This window comes from Musca domestica, unplaced genomic scaffold (genome assembly GCF_030504385.1).
Source record: "Musca domestica strain aabys unplaced genomic scaffold, Musca_domestica.polishedcontigs.V.1.1 25, whole genome shotgun sequence".
Taxonomy (NCBI): Eukaryota; Metazoa; Arthropoda; class Insecta; order Diptera; family Muscidae; genus Musca; species Musca domestica.
The window spans coordinates 9,236,893-9,253,381 of record NW_026712277.1 but is presented as its reverse complement, the minus strand read 5'-3'; the positions used below and the strand labels follow the sequence as shown (position 1 = coordinate 9,253,381).

At 36.9% G+C, this 16,489-nt stretch overlaps 3 protein-coding genes across 5 annotated transcripts; 2 read left to right on the top strand and 1 right to left on the bottom strand.

Annotated features, from left to right (window-relative positions):
• The first annotated feature begins 105 nt into the window (after nucleotides 1–105).
• On the top strand, nucleotides 106–3,279 carry LOC101888318 (rac GTPase-activating protein 1). 2 transcript variants are annotated; one of them, XM_011295818.3, is made up of 6 exons: nucleotides 106–249; nucleotides 716–989; nucleotides 1,052–1,624; nucleotides 1,673–2,063; nucleotides 2,122–2,921; nucleotides 2,980–3,279. In XM_011295818.3, exons 3-6 carry the CDS (start codon nucleotides 1,057–1,059, stop codon nucleotides 3,045–3,047), a joined length of 1,827 nt encoding a protein of 608 aa, XP_011294120.1. In that variant the 5' UTR covers nucleotides 106–249; nucleotides 716–989; nucleotides 1,052–1,056; the 3' UTR covers nucleotides 3,048–3,279. The 2 variants fall into 2 exon arrangements, with proteins under 2 accessions (XP_011294120.1, XP_005187443.1); XM_005187386.4 differs by having other exon boundaries at nucleotides 1,052–2,063; nucleotides 2,980–3,276.
• A 531-nt stretch (nucleotides 3,280–3,810) lies between these two features.
• On the top strand, nucleotides 3,811–8,909 carry LOC101898444 (synaptojanin-1). The gene is made up of 4 exons (XM_005187360.4): nucleotides 3,811–4,048; nucleotides 4,189–4,983; nucleotides 5,060–5,829; nucleotides 5,898–8,909. The coding sequence occupies exons 2-4, from the start codon at nucleotides 4,311–4,313 to the stop codon at nucleotides 8,148–8,150; spliced, it is 3,696 nt and encodes a 1,231-aa protein (XP_005187417.2). The 5' UTR covers nucleotides 3,811–4,048; nucleotides 4,189–4,310; the 3' UTR covers nucleotides 8,151–8,909.
• Nucleotides 8,910–11,207: 2,298 nt separating this feature from the next.
• LOC101888145 (outer dynein arm-docking complex subunit 4) lies at nucleotides 11,208–14,622 on the bottom strand. 2 transcript variants are annotated; one of them, XM_005187385.4, is made up of 2 exons: nucleotides 12,197–12,906; nucleotides 11,208–12,122 (listed from the first exon to the last, which is right to left on the bottom strand). In XM_005187385.4, the coding sequence occupies exons 1-2, from the start codon at nucleotides 12,722–12,724 to the stop codon at nucleotides 11,469–11,471; spliced, it is 1,182 nt and encodes a 393-aa protein (XP_005187442.2). In that variant the 5' UTR covers nucleotides 12,725–12,906; the 3' UTR covers nucleotides 11,208–11,468. The 2 variants fall into 2 exon arrangements, with proteins under 2 accessions (XP_005187442.2, XP_058979532.1); XM_059123549.1 differs by lacking the exon at nucleotides 12,197–12,906 and adding an exon at nucleotides 14,389–14,622 and having other exon boundaries at nucleotides 11,214–12,122.
• Between the last annotated feature and the right edge of the window lie 1,867 nt (nucleotides 14,623–16,489).

Here is a 16,489-nt window from a genome sequence, read left to right as displayed (position 1 = left end):
GAGATTATTGTCAAAAATATCGAATGTTGTGCATATCGATAGTTTGCCAGTTCTATTTCGCACCCAAAAGTCGATTAGTCAAAAGTCGACTAACGTATCCCTATTCGTTCGGGTACTTTCCGTCTCGTTTTTAAGGGCATTATTTTTTTTTTCGTGAAAGGAAGGAATACAAAGGAACCAACGTAAAATAAAACAAGAAAATAAGGGAAGAAAGACTACTGAAATCTATGCTTTATAAATAAAGAAATTGTGAGTATACAAGATACAACGAAGCGTAACGATTGTCTCAGCGGCGGCGATGGTCGGATGTAAAACAATCGACGGCGGGGCCTAATAATTTGTTTCGGCGTCAGCGAAATTTCAAAGAAGAAAATATATAAAATATTAATTTAATATTTTATATGTATGTTTAAATGGTTTCGCCCTACTTCTTTTCCCAATACACACACCAATAAATCGAATAAGTACAATAGCTGTAAAAAAAATATTTGAAAAAGTTGCGACGGCGGCGGATTTCTTTACCACCACAGCATGGGAGTATAAACATCGATAGTATCGATACATTGTTTTATGAATTTGTATCGGGTAAAATGTATGCTAAAGTACTATTATTTAGTAATTATAAGAGGGAGAATGCTTATTTTTTGATTTTTTATCTTTATTTATGTTAAATTTGTTTTTCATCACGTGTACTTCGAATTCTTCCTTCGGATAGTAAGTGCAAATAACCGGTAGTTGGTACTTCACGCTGACAAGACCAAAGTCGACCTACTAAGCCCTGAATGACGCGCGGTTTGAATTGGTTCGATTTTAAATGTGCTGCTACTGATGGAAATGGAAACCAAGCCTGAGTACATGTGAAAACAAAGAAAATCAGATAAAATAAAATAACTGTGAGAGCTGGTGAAGTGTGTTAGTAATTAGCTTTTCCGACTTTTTGAACATTTTGAATATTTTCACCATACAAAACTATACCCCAATCATAAATGGTATGTATTCACAGAAACATTGAAAGACGCCAAGAACAATACTATTTAATATTTTTTGTTAGATAAAATGAGTACCGTCAATTTATCAATATTGGCCACGTTCGACGACTTGCGTCGCTGCATACAAGTCTTAACCGAAGGCACAGCCGAGGAAGAGCTCTTGAAAATTCTACAGCTGCAGAAGAAAATGCAGCTGGAATGCCTTTCTAGGGCCCAAGAAGCACAACGCATACAAAAGGAATTGGACGCATCGTTGCAATCAATGGCAGATTTGGAGACAAAATTGTTTCATGCCCGTCGTTTGTTGGAAATGGAAAGTAAGGCGCGCAAAGAAGCTGAATATGACCGAGATCAAATGGAGAAAAAGCTGGTTGCAGTGGCTGACCTATTGCAACATGAAAATAATCTAAAAAACGAGACCAGAGATAAATTGGGGTTTCTGCATACTTTGCCACGAAAACGGAAATCTGTTAACCGCAACTTAGAGGAAAAATATGGCAACGAAATTAATTCTACGGGCAGTTTTCTGTCGGATCTATCTATAACACAGTCGGAAGACGATTTCTTGGACGATCGTCCATCTCGAACTTGGCATAAAAATAGACACTCGGCGGCAAATAATGGTGCAGCTTTTGGTAATAAAAGAACTCGTTTGTGCGATGATAATGCTAACACCCCTCCAGTTCTGCAGCAACCCGTTAGGCGTTCTACAAGGCGTAGTAAGTCTAACAATAATCAACAACACCATCTGGTCGATGTCGTCAATGGCTCGGAACGTATTTGTGCCACCACTAAAGTTTCTATACCACAAGATGGCAGCGGAGCCATACGTGCCGAGTCCACAATAGAAACAGTTCCTGTAATAGTACACAAGGAAGATTCGCCCGTTGAAGAAATTCAATCGTCTACACCATGCAGATCACCATTAAAGCAACACAATTTTCATGGTGTGGTGAACAGTGCAGACTCTCCAATGGCACAGAATATAAAATCGACAGGAACTTTAAAACGTTCGCACAATTTCGTGAGCAAAACTTTTATTAGAGGAGAGACCTGTGTACATTGCTCAAGAAAGTAAGTAGAAAGTTTGGATATGCTGAGCAGTTGGTTGATTAACTCTTTCTTCCCTTAGAATTCGTTTTGGTTCGGTTGGCCTACGTTGCCGCGATTGTCCAATTAGATGCCACACCGATTGCCGTCCTTCCGTTACAGTTTCTTGTGTTCCTTCTACAGGTACGCCCACCATAAAGGGTCTAATGGGTCATATTGCCGATTATGCACCTTCTGTGGCGCCATTTGTCCCGGCTCTTATTGTACACTGTGTCAATGAAATAGAAGCTCGGGGTCTCACCGAAGTGGGTATATACCGTGTATCTGGTTCTGAAAGAGAAGTCAAGGCATTGAAGGAACGATTCCTAAGGGGCAAGTCTCCGCCTCAATTAGCCAACATTGAGGTCCATGTTCTGTGTGGCTGCATCAAAGATTTTCTTCGCTCTCTGAGAGAGCCTCTAATACCAACAAATCTGTGGAAAGATTTCTGCAATGCCGTACAAAATCCATCCGAGGAGGATATACAAAAAGATCTATACAAGGCTATAGATGCTTTGCCCCAACCGAATCGTGACACATTGGCATTCTTAATTTTACATTTTCAACGTATAGCGGAGTGCCGTGAAGTCTTAATGCCGTTGGACAATATCGCCAGGGTATTTGGACCTACTATAGTGGGCTATTCATCTCCCGATCCAGATCAACATGCCATCTTTACCGAAGTCTATACCCAATATACGGTTATGTTGCAATTATTAAAAATACCAAGGGTGTTTTGGGTTCAATTTGTGCCTCAGATCGAGGACAAAGAAAACAAACACAATACGGCTAACATAAAGGAAACCCCCAGTAATAATAAGGAATCAATTTATTCTTTATACGGTAAGTTATTCTCTTAAATATGAATATTTATATGTTTTTTAATTGACCTTTATTTCAGCAACACCTCTAAAATCAACACTCAAAAAGCGGCGTCTCTACGGCAGTCCTCCTTATCCAAAAGATTAGTTAAAATAACCGCATTTTTGTTATATTTATAAATAACCATATTTTTCTATATACCTATATCTATATTGTAAAATGTTTATTTCATATTATTATAATCTTATGTATTGGTTCAGGGGTTCTTCTTAGTTCAGAATTAAACTAATTGCGTTTTTAAGGAGAAGTTATTAATTTGAGTTTGTTGTATGAAAATGAAATCACCATTTATTTTTTTACAAATCTTACTGTCGTATTTCTTAATTGGAATGTCTACAAACAATAAAGGATTGAATATTGCAATTGATGTGTTCTTTATAAGATATTTTCTATACAAAAAATATAGGTAACTGCAAATAGGAATATCAAAAGGAGTAGAGAGAGAGGAAGTGAAAAAGTTGTGTCTTTAAATTAATCATTCACATATGTATTCTTTTGAATTCCGGCTTAGGATCATAGGGGTAAAGTGAATACTTTTGTACTGCAAATGTAATCACAGCCGGACATCTTAAAACAGTCGGAGAAATGTCACTAGATCCGTATTTTAAGATGAAACAATTTAAGTTAGGATTATGAAAACATATATATTATTTAAGTGGTTTTCAATATTACCAATATTATATAGTCTTGGTACCATCTGCCAACTCTATTCATCACTGCTGACAACCCTTCTCTCACTCTCTCTCTCTCTTTCTTTTTTCATCACTCTTTTAGTTGCACATTCTAAACAAATATATACCATCGGCTGTTTTCTACTATCCCTCATATTCGTTCGTAGTATGTGGAACGTTTTTAAATTTGATCGGATGTTAAATACATAAAAAAATTACAAAAGGGAATTTGTGGGTGTCAGTTCAGTCAGTCTTCAAAAGCAAAGCAAAGTTTTAATTTTTTCATTTCTTGAAAAGTATACATTAACTCGACTTCTCAACGCGGCGAGCGATATCAGCAGTAACAAAACAAGAAGAAAATAAGAGAAAAACTTTGTGCAGGAATTATTTTCTGCATGATATGCAATGCCGATTGAAGTAAGTTGGGTAGCGATGTAATTTATTGATTTAGCAAAACCATCTTGATGAAAACCTTGACATTTCCTGTTATTACTTGCAATGCCTGAAGGAAAAAAAAAAACAAATCCCAATTGTTTTTCTTATTTTTCTCGTTGTAGATGAAAAAGTAAAGCATCAATTGCCGAATTACGAACAAAGGAAATTGCAATCTTGCCAAGTTTCAATTTTATTATTATCTGCTTTGTGCATCAGCTATTGAAAATAAACTTTGGTTTTCATCATGGCAATGTCAAAAGTGATTCGGGTTTTGGAAAAATCCATAGCTCCATCGCCGCATAGCGTTCTGATGGAGTATCGCAATAAAAACGAAAGCATCCTCTTTGAGTCACATGCCGTTGCCCTGTTGTCGTCCCAAGAGTCGGAGATAATTCGCAAACAATACACAAAAGTGTGCGATGCCTATGGTTGCCTCGGCGTGCTTCAGCTGAATGCTGGCGAGAGCACTCTGTTGTTTTTAGTTCTGGTCACTGGCTGTGTCTCGATGGGTAAGATTGGAGACGTGGAAGTGTTTCGCATACAACAGACGCAGTTTGTATCGTTACAAAATGCTGCTCCAAATGAAGATCGGATTTCGGAGGTGCGGAAATTACTTAACTCTGGAACGTTTTACTTTGCCCATACGAATCAGTCGGCGACCAGGGCTACAAAGTTTGACATAACACTGTGTGCCCAGAGACGCTTCCAAACGGGCGAAACTGATAACCGTTTCTTCTGGAATCGTATGATGCACATACATATGCTACGTTTTAGTATTGATTGCCAGTCCTGGCTTTTGAAAGTGATGTGTGGTTCGGTGGAGGTGCGAACTGTTTACATAGGGGCAAAACAGGCAAGGGCGGCAATAATATCGCGTTTAAGCTGCGAACGAGCTGGTACTCGTTTCAATGTGAGAGGTAAGTGGGCATTAATGTTTCCAATATCCAATATCTTGTAACTAATGATGACTGCGCTTGTTCGTTTGGTGGCCAGGCATAAACGACGAAGGACATGTGGCAAATTTTATTGAAACCGAGCAGGTTATTTACGTGGACAATGATGTGACGAGCTATGTGCAGACACGCGGCTCGGTTCCACTTTTTTGGGAACAACCTGGCGTTCAAGTTGGCTCTCACAAAGTTAAGCTTTCGCGAGGATTTGAGACCTCGGCGGCTGCTTTTGATCGCCACATGTCTTTGATGAAACAACGATATGGTTATCAGGCCATTATCAATCTTCTGGGCACCTCATTGGTTGGCAGCAAAGAAGGCGAGGCCATGCTCAGCAATGAATTCCAGCGCCATCATGGAATGTCTGCCCATAAGGATGTACCACACATCATATTTGATTATCATCAGGAGTGTCGTGGTGGAAATTTTGCTGCTCTGTCTAAGCTAAAAGAACGTATAACCGCTTGCGGCATAAACTATGGCATATTTTATGCTGCCGCCGGAAAAGTTGTTCGCGAACAATTCGGAGTTATACGAACCAACTGTTTAGATTGTCTGGATCGTACAAATTGTGTACAAACATTCCTGGGATTGGATACATTGAATATACAACTAGAGGCTTTGGGTTTTGGCGAAAAGAAAAACTTTACACGATTCGAGGAGATATTCAAACAAATGTGGATAAACAATGGCAATGAGGTCAGTAAAATCTATGCCGGCACTGGAGCTATTCAGGGTTCGTCAAAACTAATGGATGGTGCCCGATCAGCTGCCCGTACCATTCAAAACAATTTACTGGATAATTCCAAGCAGGTAAGACCCTTGAAAATGAAGTATTTCCACGAGAGTTTTATTATTTGTTTATTTTTTCCGCTGAACAGGAAGCCATTGATATACTTTTGGTGGGCTCAACGCTTAGTTCCGAGTTGGCCGATCGGGCAAGAATCCTATTGCCTTCCAATATGCTGCATGCCCCCACTACGGTTTTGCGCGAAATGTGTAAACGCTACAATGAATATGTCCAGCCCCAGACTGTGCGCGTAGCTGTGGGAACGTACAACGTAAACGGTGGCAAACATTTTCGCAGTATTGTCTTTAAGGACACCCTTTCAGATTGGCTGCTTGATTGTCACGCCTTAGCACGCTCAAAAGCATTAGTCGATGTCAATAATCCATCGGAGAATGCTGGCAAACCTGTTGATATATTTGCCATTGGCTTTGAGGAAATTGTCGATTTAAATGCCAGCAACATTATGGCGGCTAGTACGGAAAATGCCAAACTCTGGGCCGAAGAACTACAAAAAACCATATCGCGAGACAATGACTATGTGTTGTTAACCTATCAGCAACTTGTGGGCGTTTGCCTGTACATCTACATACGACCCGAACACGCTTCGTATATTCGAGATGTGGCCATTGATTGCGTGAAGACAGGTTTAGGTGGAGCAACTGGCAATAAGGGAGCATGTGCTATACGTTTTGTATTCCACGGCACCTCAATGTGCTTTGTGTGTGCCCACTTTGCAGCCGGACAAAGCCAGGTGGCCGAACGTAATGCCGACTATGCGGAAATTACTCGTAAATTGGCTTTCCCCATGGGTCGTACTCTGAAATCGCATGACTGGGTATTCTGGTGCGGAGATTTCAACTATCGCATTGATATGGATAAGGAGGAATTAAAGGAGGCCATAAAGAATGGTGATTTGGCCACTGTACTAGAAAACGATCAATTACTGAAGGAACAGGAGACAGGAAATGTATTCACCGACTTCCTGGAGGGCGAAATAACATTCGATCCCACGTACAAATATGATGTGTTTAGCGATGAATACGATACATCGGAAAAGCAAAGAGCTCCTGCCTGGACAGATCGTGTACTGTGGCGCCGACGTAAGGCCTTGGCAGAGTCAGATTATAATGCCGCCGAATGGAATCCCGGCAAACTAATCCATTATGGAAGATCCGAGCTTAAACAAAGTGATCATCGCCCTGTAATTGCTATAATCGATGCTGAAGTAATTGTAATTGATCCGCGACGCCGAAGGAAAGTGTTCGAAGAGGTCATAAAAGATTTGGGTCCTCCAGATTCCACAATAGTGGTCCATGTTCATGAACCTTCGGCCGATGATGAAGGTCCCACAATTTACGACGAAAATGTTATGTCTACCCTAATTCAAGAGTTGTCGAAGATGGGTGAAGTGACATTGGTACGTTATGTTGAGGATACCATGTGGGTAACCTTTCGCGATGGTGAGTCGGCCCTGAATGTGGTGGCCAAGGGAGAAACCAGCATTTGTGGTCTACATTTGAAATTTGAATTGAAGTCACCTGACTGGATGCGTCACGTGGACAATGAAATAGAGTTGTGCACAACGAATACCATTCCATTGTGTGCCAATCCCCAGGAACAAGCTTCGTTGTTGAACGCTACACCTGAAATTCCCCAGAGACCAAAACAACCACCAGCAAGACCAGCTCCGGCGCGACCTCCAATACCAATGTCACCAAAGAATTCACCAAGACATTTGCCACATGCCGGTGTTATAAGTGTGGTGCCCGAGATGTTGCAACCCAAACCGGCCAAACCACCCATGCCACCACAGCCGCAACAACCGCCACAATTGCCACCACCACTAAGACCAGTCCCAGTGAATTCGGTGGTAGATACTCCATCTTCTTCGAAGTCGCAATCGCCAACGGAACAAAATTCACCACTACACTCCTCATCGGGCAAGACATCACCCGTAGGCACGGGATCGAATGCCAGTTCATTGCCGCCAACGCCACCACGTAATACGCAAAGCAAAAATGTAACACCCGTATCAACACCTTCGCGTCAATCCAAACAGTCATCGGTTGATGTGCAGGATGCTGTTGCTGCTGCGGCCTACAACGATAGCAATATTTATGAGGAGATCCAAGATGACATACCAGCACCTAGGCATCCCCCGCCACCATTTCCTCCCGTGCCCAGTGACATTGTCAACGAAAGTCCACAACGTCGACCACCAGCCTTGCCGGCAAATGCACCGATGGGACCTCCACCACCACTTCCAGTTCGACGCGGACCACCGCCAATTCCAAATCGTGTAGGTGGTGCGCCCCCCTTGCCCAATCGACCGAACAACAATTGAATTTCCAGCCGTTGTACTTAAGTGAAAATTGCATATACAAAACAAACAAACAACAAACAAACAGTAAGTAGTAGAGCCTTTGCTTATAACAACAAATATAAAAAGCGAGAGGAAAATTTAAACATTCCAAGGAAGTAAATAATATTCCATTATCTTCACCAAGAAGATAAGCTGAAAGAGGTTTGATAAAAAAAACTTCCTACACCATTTGCAATTGCAATTCAAACATTAAACTTAACTATTTAATGGTCACAGGAACTACCAAGTCAATAGCTTACTAATTAACATGAGGGTCCTCAGGAGTTCCTTACAGAAAAATATAAAAAAAAAAAACACACCACCACACATCACCACTACTACTACTACAACTACACACAATATATGTTATTGCAATCTAAAAAAAAAACAGAAATAATTTTAAAGAAAAAGTAAACTAGTGCAAATGACGATGAAAACTAGCTCATACCTAAATACGCTTACACAAGACAAACATTCTTTTTATTTTTTGTTGAAGAAGAAGATGAAGAATCAAAGTAACATAGAATAGAACAAATTATCACATCTCACGTCTAATACACATACTCGTATGTGCTGTTTTACATCTAAAAAAATATAATATAAAACAAAAATAAGAGATAAACTAATATTCTATTAAACAATTAAGTTTATGCTAAAGTATTAAATAGCTGTAACAATTATAATAAAAGATAAACAAAAACTAGTCAAATGTCCAATTGGAATAAAAAAAGCAAAATAATATTTATAATGGAATGAAATTTAAAATTAAAATACAAGGAAATATAATGTTACGTTATTTACAGGGACTGTGATCAGTTTCCATTGGTCGTTTATGATGTATTATAGGTGTAAGCATTAAAAACAAAACGAAAAAACATAATAATGATTGGCATATTGCAAATTAACACCACATACTTGTTTGTACGCTTTTTTCCATATACTTTCTTTTTTTGCCTTCTCCCCCCTCTTTTTACCCCATTGTTACTAATTGTCCGAGTATAAATTCTCAGGAAAAAAGCCTGAAACTATGCAGTTAAATTTTTTACACAAAATTTCGACCTGGGGCCAAATCACCGCAGTCAAAATCGAGTACTGTAGTAATCGAGTAATGTAGTTTACGCGGATCACTACAGTCGTTATCGAATTGTTTGTCCCGTTTTGTTGGTCCCGTTGATGCCAATATATTCATGGTTTTCTTCATCATATGCTTTGATGATACTGATCTACCCAATTTTGGTCAAGGGAGACTGTTGAGAAAGATAGAGTATATTTTTAGGCGTCGAAGCCGCCGAAAGATATTTTTGCTAATTAATGAATAATTGCTGTTGCTTTAGATTGCTTTTGCTATGTTGTCTCGATTCCAATAAAGTGCATTGATCTTGGCTCATGTAAAATTGGCCGCCTTTGTCTTATTTAAAGTTTCTTAGTACATTTTCCACCACTCGTGGCATCTCAGTTGTAATAAAAGCAATTAAAGCAATATTCCATATGGATTCACATTTGTTAAAAGCAAGAACAAAGAAATTTCAATCAATCCTACATCCTACATTGCATTCCTGCTCCCACATCCAAAAAGAAAATAAGCAAAAGAACTATAAGTTCGGCCGGGCCAAACTTTGAATACCCTCCACCATATGCGCTTGCTTGAGGTGCTAGGTGCACTTTGGTATTTTTTAGTGCCAACGTTTCTTTTCAAAATACTCCAGATACAATTGTCCAATGGATTGGTATCCGGAGATTTTGGAAATGAAGCGAGGAACCTCATTTTGCAACCATTTTTGGGTGGCACGTGCTGAGTGCGATGGTGCTGAGTCCTGTTAGAATGTCCAAGGTCTGCGACCACAATATTTGCGTGCCTAAGGTTTTAATACACCCTCCAGAATATTTTCGCGATAATACTCGCTTGCAAACAATATAATGAGCTGTCAATGGGATAATTTTAACTGTCAGCTGTCGGATGAGTGGCTTAGAAATGACAGTAGTCTGCAGTTGGTTGCAGTCCTTTCTTCTTACCCTGTATAAGACGACGTGGACCTGCATAGGCAACTTTTGTCATAAGCCATTACAATATTCAAATGCGAAATTTGAAAAAAATCGATGAATAATGTAGCTAAAATTATCATAATACCGAAGATAGGGAGGTACCATTATATGGGGGCTATATCAAAACGTGGGCCTACATGGCCCATTTTCAATACCATAAGTTCTGCAGACATAATATACATTTAAGTATAATTTGAGCTTAAAATTCTATGTCGATTTAGCGATGTGCGTCTGTGGAAATCACTCTGGCTTCCGAACGAAATGAAATAGGTTAATAACTTAATTTCGTTCGGAAGCCAAAGTGATTTTCACAGACGGACATCGCTAAACCGACATATAATTTTTTGCTGCTCCAAAATATATAAAGTGTTACAAACGGAATGACAGACTTAATTTACCACTACGGTGGTGGGTATAAAAAATAGAACCTGAAACAAAATGAAAACATAAATATATGGATCACATTGCTGTCGACCCAATTCGACTGGATTCACAGCATTTTGAATCTCAACATTTCTCTTTAGTTGGCTCTTTTATTCCCCTTTTTTATTCATTGTAGTACCCACATACACCGCTCCTATTATATATCATCAAATGATCTATTAGATTTGTTATCAAATTGCAGTGGTGAAAATTTATTATAAAAAAAATTAAAATTACCAAACTTACCACATCAATTCGTCACAAAAAACCAAACAAACTATTCAAATTACAAACTCGCCTAAGTAAACCTAACAAAAATATTGAAAAAAAAACAAAGAAATTTCTATCGTTAACGTTTTATTTGAGAAATTTTAAAGTTGTCTGTTGAATGTAGTACACTGATGATGAACACTCTATATAATAATTAATAATAATATTCAAATAACACAAATAATAATAATAATTATTACAACTGATTAAACAAACAAACCATTAATTATATTACGAATTATGTAGGAACATTATTATTATTATTATTACGATTATTATTGCAATAAAAGCGAATGGCTAATACATATGTTATCATGTTATATTTATGTATTTAATGTATATGGTTAACACAGATATAGATTTTGGTGTCGTAACGGATATAAGAAAAAAACACTCACTCCTTAATCAACAAAATGCAGTATGTAATAAATGTTAAAATGCTAAATACAAATACATCTACTATATATAAACTTATAAATTATATAACAGCAATCAATAAAACGAATAATAAAAACAAACAAACTAATAAACACACACATACAGAGAAACAACCCTGCGATAACTTTAAAACCATCTTGGCATTGCATCCATTGGCAAATTCTTTTGATTCGGCAAGGCATTGCACGGTCTCTGTTGCCGCCAAAACTCCTGACGTTTGTTTAGGAAATCCACCGCCTCCTTGGCATAGGTTGAAATATTCTCAGTATTCGTATCGGCTCTTATCAGATCGGGATGTTTTAATAGATTTTCCAGATATTCTTTATCCACACACAATTCACCCAAAAGTTTTCGGGCATTTCGACGTTCCAATTCCAACTTGGTGGGCTTTGCCCTGATAGGTCTTGCACTACTGCTATTCATCTGGGATTTGGGGGTATTATCGTTGGATTTTTTAGCTTTACTGGTACTGGGTTTGTTGTTGTTATTCTTAACGCCAATTGTATTCTCAATAGCTTCTTGGGTTTTTTGCACCCCCAAACGAAAGGAATTCAATTCTGGTCGGGCTCGGGCGCCCCTATGGAAGTACATAAGACTCTGTTCGAATTGTCCCAAATAATACAAGGCCTCAGCTTTTTGATAGATAGCTCGTATATTATTTTTATCTTCATTCAAGGCTGTTTCGGCATCCAGCAGGGCCTTGGATGCCTCCCCCAGAAGTAGATAACACTTGCTGCGAGAGACCAAGGCATTAATATCGGTGCTGTTGAGTTCCAGAGCCTGAAAATAAAAACAAACACAAAACATTATTGTGAATTTGAATGTGACCCCCTCCCCCACCCCTTACAAACAACCTTGGAAAAGAAATGTATGGCATTTTCAGGATTGGCATTTTTAATTTCCTTCAAACCCAAGGCAATAATTGAATTGATATCACCCTCATCAGGTATCATCAAAGATTCGCTTCGATCCTGTTTTTGTTTTATTTGCAAACTTTGTTTAATATCGAATGCCCCAGCGCTAACAGCTGCTGCCCTGTCCTTGTCCGTATAGAAATCAACGAAATTCTCCTTGGGCTTTTTACGTTTTTGCATAAGTTCCTCATTACGTTTGCGGGCAGCCCTTAGCTCGGCCTCAATGCGATTCATGCGTTGATGTTGGCCCTTTACAGGGCCATCGGTGTCATCATTAAATTTCACAGATTGTTTTCGGCGAGTATCCCGGCTGGCTGCCTTGACTTTAATGGCCACAATTCGGCTCTTTTTTTCCTTTGTGGCCTCTTCGTTGACATCATCATCAGAAGGAACTCCTAGACGAGTAAAACTTTGTAGTAACTCTTGCTCTTTGTCAATATCGAAAAAGTCTTTTAAAACTTTCGACATTTTCAATGAATTTTGCTACGGCTGAAGGTGTTAAAATTAAAATCTTCAATCTGCTTTGTATTTTGTTCAATCAACTACTTTTCTGTTATAAATAGGTTGCTTGGCTACCAAACTATTTGCAATATTGATAGAATAAGAATCATCGATATAAAACCACACATGACACCTTTTCGTTGTTTGAAATGGAATGTCTTATGTGTTTTTTATATTTGTGGTGGGTAAAATGCAAAATGAGTTAAGAGATTTTAATTTGGACATTATGGAATTTGTGGAAACACAAAGAACATATCTCTTTGACTAAACATTTTTATGAAAGACAATTTGGGTGGTGGGTGGTGGAATGTTAAAAATATTGTTTTGTTTTTCCAAACAAAATAATTTTTGATTTGCTGAGGCCGCAATAAATTCAAAATAATGTATTTTTTTATAGGTCAATTGGGAAGGTCGGTGTACTCACTTTGATTCCCATTTTTTCCATTTTTTTTAATTTCACAGAAGAGAACCGCAGAAACTAATTTTGGAAGGGGAAAATACTGCAGAAGTAAACAAAAAGCGCGAAAACGTTAATTTTGGCATCTCTCTTGATTGGCGTTTTCTTATATGTCGCTCACCGTTGATATGCAAAATCTAAGGCAAATTGAACAACACATGGTCCCTCTCTCCAATAAGAGTTTTTTTTATTAATTATATTAATATTCTTATAAATGATAGTGAAGAAAATATATTTTACCTGTTTAGATTCTTAGAGGCTAGAAAACACAATAACATCCAGAATTACTTAGATTTCTAAATGAATCTCATTTAAATATTTTAAATGATTTAGTTTTCCTGTTGTTGTTTTTTATTGTTGACCTGTATATTGTTTCTTATTAACTTTATTTTGGCTTAAGGTCAATTGAAAAACATCAGTCTTGTTTCACCGTCTGTTGCTTTTCTCAATAAAAATTTTTTCCCTGAAGATGACTGTCGAAGACAGTCGAAATATCGGAAAATAAAAATCAAAATTATAAAAATAAAACACTGATGTTTTTCAATTGACCTTAAACTAAAATAAAGTTAATAAGATTTAGTTTTCCGTTAAGAGAAATGTCCATCCCTGTAGAGAGGTGAGAGTCGCCACTATTCATTTGTGTCTGTGCTACGTATTTCTCAATGGTTGGCAACACGAAACAACATGGTAATGGTAACTCGGCTTCTGTGCTACTCACTGTGAAATGATAACTGTTGGATTCTATAATATATTTCATTTAATATTTTTAATTTTGAAAATGAAATGCATTCAATCCGAAAAATGAATTTCTTTTTTTAATGTTATCAATAACAAATTTTTGAACATTGATTGCAATGGCTGTTTGCGCATAAAAATTGCATTAAAAATATTTTTGGTAAAAATTTAAAATTTGTATATAGGAATTGAAGATTTTGTCACACACTATTCAGGCAAATCGTTAGGCAATCATCGGTTGTAAGGCAAGATTTATGGTGAGTGGGGAGCCTTTTGGTCTGATTTATTTTTTTTTTAATTTTAAGTTCTCCTTCTATTTTTGCTCATTGATGAATCTTACACATTTTTCACATTTCTTTCATGTTTTATTTTTAATTTAAAACAACCTTTTGTTTTGAAGAGAGAGAGTTAAAACTCTTTACATTCATATAAATTTTACCTGATTATAGCCTATCAATGCCTTTTCATATTCTCTCGATTTCATGTGATTTTTCGATTGATCACAAAATAGCTTAATATTCTGTTCGATTTCTTCAATTGTATCCACTTTAGGTTTTTTGCGCGGCATTTTGTTGTTGGATTTTCCGTTCTTTCGATTTTTGTGATTCTTGTTTTTACACTTCACTAATATCCGTTTCCGTTGTGTCTAATGTCATGACGGAACATTGAAATGCAACTGAAAGCAATGTTTACTTTTATCGTTTGTTCGACAGTTTTTCGTAAATTTCCGCATTTTGTTGTTTGCGGGGAGTGGGTGGTGGGGGGTTAGTTTGGAAATTTTATTGGCGAAACTAATGGGAGTTTGTGTTGTGACATGCAAATATGGAATAATAATGTTGTTGTGATAATATTTGTTGTTCTTCCTGTAGTTTGATTGTTGTGATAGTTTGTTTAATGAAGGCTCGTCGTATGTTTTCTTTGATTAATTTGAATTAAGTTTTAATTGTTGAATAATTATTAAAGTTCTTCACAACATTCAAGGGGGGGCTTAACTTAACCATTAATTAGTGAAGTAGACAATTTATGGGGCAGTTGAATATTCTGCTCAAAAAAAGACGAATAGTTTCCAGTTTTAAACCCAAAAATAGCACCTACCTTAGAAACCATGGTCATCTAGAAATGTGGACGTGTCTATAACATTACCTGCCTTAGGTTTAGATTGCAAATCTTTTGAAACCATAGGTTGAAAGATGATCCTACAGTGTATTAGAGAATATAAAAGAGTTAATATGCCACGGCTTTCGTTTGTATGGTTATCTAATACACACATACTTATTAGCTTTCAACGCTTCATTCATTAAAGTTCTGCAATATACTCTTCCTTTGTTGTTGATTAATAAACAACCCATAAAAGTATGAAACAACAACTAGAAACACGCAACTGTTCGAAGGAGAAATTGTAACCAGGAGCAATAACTGTGAATAAATTTAAGGAGGAATTAAATTTTCTATTTGTATTTTAATAATTAGACATTACTTTTTCTCCTTTCAAAACCTTATTCTCTATTTCTTATAAAAGTTAGTACCCCCCTTTCTAAACTATGTCTTAGGAATTTCTTTTCAAAAAATATTGATATATTTGTATTCTATAATTCATGCATATGATGTTAACGCTAATTGCTTTTGAAACTGATTGTTCAGTGCGGATTAAAAAAAATGCCCAATGACATGTTTATTGTTTACTTTAATAAGCTTTCTTGTCATTATTTTGAATGTCATGCTTCATACGCCATGATTTGTGGTTGCGTTGTGTGTTTGTTTTTTTTATTAAATGATACACTCTTAATTTGTCAGCTCGTAAATAATTAATAATTCTGAGCCTACACAGATGTTATCCGTAGGTGGGCAGAATTATTCAAATTTCTGGAATTTTGTATGGATTTCTATTTTTAAATCATACGCAACTTAAAAGAAAAAAAAATTGTTTTGTGATGTATGAATTACGGGATTTTTGTTTTTTGAATATCATAAATAGATGGAAAAGTTGAACCGGATATAAATATTTTTGGATATGCATACATCATGAAATATTATAGTAACCAAAATAGATTTAAAAAAACATTTGCAATTATTTAAAATACGTTCAGATTGTGAAGCTGTAATTCTGAGCTTGCCCTGTGTTTACACAACTGAGAAGGGGGTATAAGCCTTAAGGCAAACGTTCACACTGGGCAAATATTTGAACTAAATTTGTTCTCCCAAATTTTATCTATCTTTAAATTTAACACTTAATCTTGATTAATTTGACAGTATAAACAAAACCCTAAAATTTGTTTATGTTTGTGATAATGAATATAGCCTAAAAGAAAATAAATGTAATGGTAGAAGAATAAAGGTCGTCGAATCTACATAGCTGCCAGCTGACAATGAACTGTCAAACCAATTTTGAAATTGAAAAATTGGAATGAAAAATTATTGAAATTTGTAAAAATGCATATCATAAAAACTCCGATTTGTGTGGTATAAGAAAACATATAAAAATCAACCTATTTTTGTAAAAACATTTTGAAAATTTTTGTCATATTAATGTTCCCAAGCGT

Bases quoted from the DNA above. Each gene is read 5' to 3' on its own strand.
- LOC101898444 (XM_005187360.4), top strand. From the start codon at position 4,311: ATGGCAATGTCAAAAGTGATTCGGGTTTTGGAAAAATCCATAGCTCCA. The intron at 4,984-5,059 runs GTAAGTGGGCAT...TTTGGTGGCCAG, and splicing joins TACTCGTTTCAATGTGAGAG to GCATAAACGACGAAGGACAT. The intron at 5,830-5,897 runs GTAAGACCCTTG...TCCGCTGAACAG, and splicing joins TACTGGATAATTCCAAGCAG to GAAGCCATTGATATACTTTT.
- LOC101888318 (XM_005187386.4), top strand. From the start codon at position 1,057: ATGAGTACCGTCAATTTATCAATATTGGCCACGTTCGACGACTTGCGT. The intron at 2,064-2,121 runs GTAAGTAGAAAG...TTCTTCCCTTAG, and splicing joins TGTGTACATTGCTCAAGAAA to AATTCGTTTTGGTTCGGTTG. The intron at 2,922-2,979 runs GTAAGTTATTCT...CCTTTATTTCAG, and splicing joins ATCAATTTATTCTTTATACG to CAACACCTCTAAAATCAACA.
- LOC101888145 (XM_005187385.4), bottom strand. From the start codon at position 12,724: ATGTCGAAAGTTTTAAAAGACTTTTTCGATATTGACAAAGAGCAAGAG. The intron at 12,123-12,196 runs GTTGTTTGTAAG...TTTTATTTTCAG, and splicing joins CCATACATTTCTTTTCCAAG to GCTCTGGAACTCAACAGCAC.